The sequence below is a fragment of the Cryptotermes secundus genome, unplaced genomic scaffold (genome assembly GCF_002891405.2).
Source record: "Cryptotermes secundus unplaced genomic scaffold, Csec_1.0 scaffold88, whole genome shotgun sequence".
NCBI lineage: Eukaryota > Metazoa > Arthropoda > Insecta > Blattodea > Kalotermitidae > Cryptotermes > Cryptotermes secundus.
In genome coordinates this window covers 1211286-1220288 of record NW_019724585.1, presented here as the reverse complement: position 1 = coordinate 1220288, position 9003 = coordinate 1211286, and the positions used below count along the sequence as shown (strand labels likewise).

The window sequence follows — 9003 nt, the reverse complement described above, 5'->3', positions numbered from 1 at the left end:
TGCATAAAAATTGTAAGAAGAGACTCTAATTGATAGCTTTAATAGAAATATTATGACTCAAACATATAAGGAATGTTGCATGAAACAAAAAATATTGTACCTACAAAGAAAAATTTACCAGTAGGAGGGGTGTCTGATATTGCTGAATGTCCATATGGCCATATTCTTTACAAACACAAGCAATGGATACTCCTGAATCCCATTTCTCAATCAACTTTGGTTCTACATTCAAGTTTTTCCTTTTTAATTTTTTGTCCATGGTATATTAATTAAATAAACTGTAACAAAACAAACCAATTACAGCACCATAAAAATTTAATTTTCAGTAGAATGAGCTATGTGCTAAATACATGTTACATTCAAAGCATAACTGATGAAAGTGTATATACATACAAGCTAAATCAACCAGAGTATTATGGAGAAGTAGCCACATATTAACCAGAGAACAACAGGAAAGCAATGAAGAATATTATCCATTAAATCTGAAATCTGTTAAATTGAGGAATTATTGTATCTGTAAAATTTCATACCCATGCTGTAGCCAGTGGAAAACAATGGTTCCATCTGCCACCATGACACTAACTGTTACTGCTGAAGCTGTTACCCATAGAATACTTAATCCAATAGATATCCACAGCGTATAGACTACCCTTTGCTGGGCCAATGATCCACCAGAAACCAGAAAAGCCTATAAACAGTAACGTTGAATGGATACATAAGAAAAAAATTCTTGTTTGACTCAGCCCACAGAATTATTAATGAAGAAAACCATTAGAGGTTTGAATATTAGAGTTGATTTTGCCAGTGAAGTGACAAAAATAGGGCATGTAGGAGTCTAAATCCTTTCATGTTATCGTTGGTCAACTGCAAAATGTTTTTTCAAATGTCTCGAAAACCATTCAAAATATTAGCATATTCTATTAGCATAAAATATTTGTGCACTTAACAGCTACAAGTTTTGTCTGAAATATTTCTTAATTAGGTCAATATTTAACTACTAGATAAAAGCTAACATTCATTTAAGTTTTCTGTTGAAGTACCAGTTATAAGAAGCCAATAATGAGCAAATTCATATTGAATTATTAAGTCTTAAAATGGTCTATCACCTAAAACCCAACATTAGTTTCAGAAAGTGAATTACAAAGCAGGAAAGATTTGAAAGGAAAGATAAAATGCTTGTTAACTGCATCTTTTCCTCTTCTCATAAAGGATATCTAAAATATTTTGACATAACAAGAATATATCAGGTCATGCACAAAACACTTATCATAGATAAATTTATGGCCCTTAAATTAGTATCCTCAGACTTGTACAGTAATTCTGAAGTAAAGAATGCAGAAAGGACAAGGTACAATCTTTATCTTCTTTTATTTAGTTAAATAAGATTTTATTTCCAAAATCTGGCCAACACAGGCAAAATACTTACCCTTTCCATCAAACTTTGAAGTTGTTCATTTTCATTGATCCTAAATAAGTATAAAGCATACAAATATGCTGAAAAATGAAGAAAACTTGGCACAATGTAGCTGAAGGTTATGTTACCATAGCAAATGAATTCATGATCTTTAACTTCAACAGTTGACTCATTTTTGTAGTCAAAACCTCGATCTCTCCTGAAACAAAATTTTACTTCGAAATTAGGCATCACTAAGTGAGCACCATGCAGCTAACTAATTACAAAAGCTCAGTCAGTAAAATAGCTGAGTATAAGGTGCATGATCATGTTCTATTTCCAGCAATGGCAAAAATTCACTCTCACCAGCACATCCAGACTGTTTCTGGGGCTCATCCAGCCACATTTTCAAAGGGTAGACCACCAGAGATTCATTTACTGGGAACTAAGTGACAAGAGTATGAATCTTACAGCTAACTCCCATTTGATTCCCAGGTTAAGAATGCATGGATCTTTATCTCTACTCCTCCTGCATGCCTTCACGATGTTGTACTTTGTTGTGAGGACAATTTCCTTAAGTTGCACTACTCAGGAGATCCTAAATACCCCCATCGCAGTCAGAATACGGCATCAATTTTACGACTACTTCTCATAAGAGAAAAAAATATTCATAATTACTTTCCTCAGTGAAATAGTTTTCCTAGTCCCCTTTTATTCCTATTTTGTGATTCAATTTTCTCTGACCATCATCATCATCATCAGCAGCAGGCCACCACCACCACCAATTGCCCTCAATTCTTCTCCAAGAAAGAAGCATTTCTTTGTCTTTGCCTGTATAAGTAATCCTTTCTGTTTAGGACATGAACAATTTTCCCACCTTTTTGATCATGGGGGGCTCTTGAATAATTTCTCTTTTCTGTCAAAAATATATATTTGTCAACATTTTTTTTTCTAAAATGCACCAAAATATTGCATGTTTTGTGTTCGCCCCATCCCTGCCATTTATGGTCAAGAGAACTGAAATAAAATTTGTATTTAATGAAAGAAACTTTCTCTTCATGTACAACTATTTTTGTCAGACACAACATTCAGGAAATAAAGACCATGGAAGATGACCTAAGAGGTATTGTGTGTGCACTTGTGCCTGTGTGTGCATGTGAGAATGCTCAAGAACATGCACTCTCATGGAGGAAACTCATACCTGAAACATGTCATGTACTGTAGGATATAACCCACACACATCAATGCCAACACAAGAACCAAATGCTTGTAGCCACAGCAAGACAGGATACAACAACGCTCTGCATTTTCTACAGCTGATGGCCGGAGACCCATGATACACAGAAGTCTTGAGTATGGACGCAAGATCTTGCACTGGCAGTAGTACAATAAAGCTGAAGTGCTGAGGGACTCTTGGTGTACTGATTCTGTAATCTGGACATACTGCAAGTGAGATCGGAAAACACAGTCTAGTTGTAAGATTTAAGGCTTTCACGGCGGTGACTATGAAGAAAGCAGTCTTTTGGGATTTGGCACCGTGTATATGTGGTGTTAACCGACGTTCCTCCGAAACGTCAGTTAACACCACATATACACGGTGCAAAATCCCAAAAACTGCTTTCTTTACAGTCTAGTTATTTCACATGGTGGAATTAAGTAAATTTAAATTGACAGAACAATTTAACTTTTAGTAATTAGTCACATAGTTTAGTATGTGGAGAACAGAAATAGCAGGAAGTTGGGATACTGCTTTCTTTACAGTCTAGTTATTTCACATGGTGGAATTAAGTAAATTTAAATTGACAGAACAATTTAACTTTTAGTAATTAGTCACATAGTTTAGTATGTGGAGAACAGAAATAGCAGGAAGTTGGGATACTGCTTTCTTTACAGTCTAGTTATTTCACATGGTGGAATTAAGTAAATTTAAATTGACAGAACAATTTAACTTTTAGTAATTAGTCACATAGTTTAGTATGTGGAGAACAGAAATAGCAGGAAGTTGGGATACTGCTTTCTTTACAGTCTAGTTATTTCACATGGTGGAATTAAGTAAATTTAAATTGACAGAACAATTTAACTTTTAGTAATTAGTCACATAGTTTAGTATGTGGAGAACAGAAATAGCAGGAAGTTGGGATACTGCTTTCTTTACAGTCTAGTTATTTCACATGGTGAAATTAAGTAAATTTAAATTGACAGAACAATTTAACTTTTAGTAATTAGTCACATAGTTTAGTATGTGGAGAACAGAAATAGCAGGAAGTTGGGATACTGGATGAAGAGTGGTAAGACTGACAGCTTCCAGACTTTCTTAGTCTCCATACATACACATAAAATGACCTACATGCATAGATATATGAATGTTTTGGTTTACTGTCAATATATCTGTACAACAATCACATGGCTAACCGAAGTTTTATTATATTATTTAACTTGCATGCTCAGAAATCTGTGATATTCAACTGATGAAGAAAGAAATTTTGATTACGTGCTCATAGTTTGAAATGATTGTATCTCTCTGGAAGTTTCCTTCTTATGCTGTTTCCAAATTTACCATTGTGTAAAGTGTACAGAGCAGTATAGTTTGCTTGTGGAAGAGAAATGAAAGTTATCACATAAACTTACAAATAAATGTGGCAGATGACCAGCAAAGAATGAAAAACAGAGGACAAAATAAGCAATTAATAATACATCTACCAGGTACATGTTTCATGAAAGAAAGGTGACAAGTGTGTCTTATCTGGTAATCCCTCCCCTTCTCATCAGAATCTTAAGGATCTATCATAATGAATTTCTTATGCTTCTTCATGGTGACTTCCCCAGACTATTCTTACACTCCTGCTATGATGCAGCAAGTAAAATTTTAAAGGGCTTAAATAGGTATGGCCATCATTTTTCCCATACTTAGGCATTTAGTAAATCATAATAATAATTAACAGGATCTTCACTTCATTACAACTTCTAGAGTGGCATTTGAGCCAAACAAGTTTCCTGTTAAATGAGCATTTGAGGCTCTTTCTGTGGGATAAGTGATCAGAACAGGAAATTAATCAATCACCTCAATCTGTCAGCATTAATTCCACTTCCCCATATGCCTTATGGCATGATGCTCAGGCACAGGGGTAAGTTTACATTTATATGTAATGGAAAAATGAAACAAATATAAAACTATAAAAGACAAGTCCATCCAATGTGACTATTTCATTTATCTCACTTGATGATTCAAGCACAGCGGGCCAAGAAATCATAATGGACAATATTAAGAATCTCCCCATTCAAGTTACATAGGAGGCACAACATCAGCCACCTTGAAGAGAGATGACAGAGGTTATTGACACGAACCGTATGGTTTATGAATTTTAATTTTTAACATAGTTTTAAAACTTTAAAACAACTTTAAATACAGTGCGTACAATCAAGTGCGCTCCGCGGCTGAACTGGAACATTGTGTACTTGGACATTACATGTGTATTTGATTGACAACTGTTGTGATAGTGGTTTCAAAAAAGTGTCTGGTGCCTCTGAAGATGATCCAAATGGATCGAAACATGTCAGACTAGTGAATCATCAAGTGAGATTACTGAAATAGTCACATTGGATGGACTTGTCTTTTATTCATTCATTCATTCATTTATTTATAGTTCCAAAAAAATCCATAGAGGCATCTGCCTCAGATATAGAACAAGTCAATAATACAATATAGCATATAAATATACATACATAATCAGATAGTCATCATCGTCAAAATTTAAATATTCAATACAACAAAACTACTGTACAGCAATACATTCCATATATCAAAATAACATATAAAATTACATATACGATCAAAGACCACCAAGATCCTTAATATAGTAATATAAAATCTATTTTCTTAATATATAATACACCTGTATCATAACAGTAATAGCACCTTTTTCCTGAGTATTTATTCCATAGTCCATTGCATTCTAGCAATAGGCAACAGTGTTCATTTAAATATACATTTTATTCATACATTCATTCATTCATTTATTACAGTTAAAAAATCCACAAAGGGGTCTGCTTCAAAATATAGAAGAAGTCAGCAGCGCAATATAACACATAAATATACATGCATAATCAGATAGTCATCATCATCAAAATTTAAAATACAACACAACAAAACTACTGTACAACAATACATTTCATATATCAAAATAACATTTAAAATTACATACATGATTAAAAGACCGCCAAGCCTCTTAATATAGTAATATAAAATCTATTTTCTTAATATATAATACACCTGTATCATAACAGTGATAGCACCTTTTTCCTGAGTATTTATTCCATAGTCCATTGCATTCTAGCAATAGGCAACAGTGTTCATTTAAATATACATTTTATTCATACATTCATTCATTCATTTATTACAGTTAAAAAATCCACAAAGGGGTCTGCTTCAAAATATAGAAGAAGTCAGCAGCGCAATATAACACATAAATATACATGCATAATCAGATAGTCATCATCATCAAAATTTAAAATACAACACAACAAAACTACTGTACAACAATACATTTCATATATCAAAATAACATTTAAAATTACATACATGATTAAAAGACCGCCAAGCCTCTTAATATAGTAATATAAAATCTATTTTCTTAATATATGATACACCTATATTACAGCAGTGATAGCACTGTTAATTGTAACTGTTAGTGTGACGGACCAAAATGAAACGAATCAAATTCGGAAAAATGAAACCTCAAATCCTGAAGTCTTCAACAATATCCACCTATAAACTGACTATTATACCACGTTTATATAGCATTACTCACTTCACTGTCAATTTCGTCTGTCTTCAGTATTGCTATGGTAGCTTCAGGAGTAGCATTGACTTCAGCACTGCCATTTCCAGACATTGCCTACATAAATGAAAGTTACAACAATATATTGAAACTGACACTATTTTTTAAAGTTGAGGGTTTATTTTATCAGCACAGTGTTAATTCTGCACATTTTGCTCATTTCGATTACCACATTTCCCCAGTATGGTAACTGAATGTTTTACAATGGAAACATAATGATAATGAAGTTTCTTTACGTATGGTAACTAATTTAGATGGTGTTCTGTAGCTGATTCTAAGTCACATACAAAGTACATAGCATAGAGATGTAACAAAGAAATGATAATAATAACAAACAAGAAATAGCCTTTGATGGAAAGTATCCAGTCTACTTTATTTTTTTAATGTAGTGCACCACTGCAGGTATTTAATTTTCTGTTAGTGTGAACAGTAAAACCTTAACAGAGATTATGTATCCATTCAGTATAAATTTATGCATAGTTTTTTTTCATATTGCCGATTTTAATACTTACTAACTAACAAGGAATGAATGTACGTGAATTTAACCCTTTAAGACTCAATTTATTCTAAATAATACATGAAAATTCAGTTTGTGCTTCCTTCTCTTTCAGCACACTATAGCTTCACTACAAAGCTCAGCTGGTTAATGCTGTTTAGGAAGACAATCGAGAACCATATGAAACACACAAATACAAATACAAATATCAAAGCAGGTGGTACATATAAAACCACTGGGCCTTGAAGTATGAATATATGTTTATTACGGGCCCTAAGGCTGTAGTTTATCTTAGTCTTAATTTTTTAGTTCATTTACAATAAGGTACCTCCAGAGTTAAAAATATCACTACTGTTTCTCCCATGAGCTACACTTTCTTCTGCTAAAAGTAATTTCAAGAGTAAGGATGTTGGCATATCACTAGTAATTCCTTCTGAGAAACGCACTTGGTATACACTGCATATCTTTATACGTTTGTTCCTTGCATGTTATTAAATATGCACCATAAAGAAAATTTATTCACATACTATATTCAGTTACTTTTAGGAAGGCCTTCAATTTTGTCATGATTAATACTAATTTTTGTAAGATAAAATCTTCTTTTTGGAAGAATGATATTGAGCTTCATATAAAGTAGAGGCTATGCTGAACCGAAATGGTTCAAAATTAAGTTTGCTCCTCAGCTTTTAGTGTGATCTCCCAACACCTAATTTGACTGAAGCGCGACGAGTATTTTCGAAGTATAAACACGCAGATGGAGACACAGTTTCTTCACTACGTTTTATTTTATGCACAGTATTGACGAGACTCAAAGAAGGACAGTTGCACACATATATATGGCGCTTACTTTATCATTTCAACCAGAAATCCTTAGTTGCCCAGTCTTGTGAACTGAACTTCATTATCTATATCATATATCTATGTCATATCTGACAACTCGTTTACGATGGATAACGGCCTCGATCAATTATGCATCTTTCAAATACGGAACCTTTCTTCAGAATTCTGAATTATTTGCGAGAAGTATGTTATTGCTCTTTTCTCAAAAAACAGAACAGCATATTCTGGAGGTACCCAGTTTGAGTTCTTGGTCGGAACTGATTATCCCGTACGTTTTCCTTGCTTTGCTGAATTTTTCAGGAAAAAGTAAAGATTATATTAATTACCGTCAAATACGATACTACTTCCCCCTCAACCCTTTTGAGTCGTTATTCAAAATTATCCTCAATTTTAAATGTTATAATATATTAATTTGAAAAAATCGTAGTTAAGTGACATCCAGAACAACCCTATCAAGAAATTTCAGGAAGCTGTCACATTCCGATCAATAGAGGAAATCAAAATTTCTGACGTCAGGGTGTCCATGAATAAAATTTACATTTACGGCCGTTCACAGCTACGAAGTCATTAAGAAGACAATCAAAGACGCACTCGCATTATCGCACTATATCTATCTCCTTTAGCCAAACAACAAGACGAGTCATAACTGCCCTAATTTTTTGCCGAAACAATGCTGTGGGAACTCTAGTGCAGGTTACATGTAATGTTGTTTGTCATCAACAAACGCATTTTTCTTACACACTATCCGTTCTGGAAATTCATTACATATATAAACCAACGTATCTGAAATGAAGTTGAAATTGTATTTGTTTGAAAAGCACGCAATTACAGCAATGATTATAATTTTACTAATACTTGCAGCACGAGTTCTCAGTGAGGTGTCCAGTGAGTGACACGTGGCGGTTCTATTGTGCTTAATAAATCATAACTGACTCATATAATTATCACTTACTAAGGAATTAAAAGTGGACATCTTACGTGTAGTAAGCAGGAACTTTAATTGCTTGACAGATTTTAAAAATCTGAGGCAACTGGAAACGTACTCTTCGAACAAGCAGTCTAGAATCAAGGGTCACCAGCTTGAAAAAACGATATATAAAAACTCATCTATTTATCTCCGTATGTCATAATCTTGCCAGTATGGCCATCTGCTGGAAGAGATAAAATTTGAAGTCATGATTTTTAACTTCATGTTTGAACTCACACCATTATACTTCTAATCATATAATAGATTTCATAGCCATCTGAATATAGTATCAATATATATTCTTTATATTTCAGTTAGCCCGGCATGCTTCGGTTCTTCGACCAGCTCAAGAAATTTTACTCAGTTCATTAAGAATACTGGCCATTTCACTATCGATGAAAATTGTGTCGTGACATACACTGAGAACATTATATGTTATGTCGCTATCGCTACAGTTGTGGGAAGAAAA

General features: G+C 33.6%; 1 protein-coding gene across 3 annotated transcripts in view; it reads right to left on the bottom strand.

Annotated features, from left to right (window-relative positions):
• The window catches only part of LOC111862296, a 16292-nt gene extending 7603 nt beyond the window's left edge, over positions 1–8689 (bottom strand). The window contains exons 1-5 of one of the 3 annotated variants that reach the window (XM_023847567.2): positions 8520–8689; positions 6202–6288; positions 2595–2827; positions 1427–1613; positions 531–688 (exon numbers count right to left, since the gene is read on the bottom strand). In XM_023847567.2, the coding sequence (XP_023703335.1) occupies positions 531–688; positions 1427–1613; positions 2595–2827; positions 6202–6288; positions 8520–8540 (686 nt within the window). In that variant the 5' untranslated portion in view covers positions 8541–8689. Of the gene's footprint in view, positions 1–530; positions 689–1426; positions 1614–2594; positions 2837–6201; positions 6289–8519 lie in introns of all 3 variants that reach the window. The other 2 variants (XM_033750613.1, XM_023847568.2) reach the window with 2 other exon arrangements.
• Positions 8690–9003: the final 314 nt, after the last annotated feature.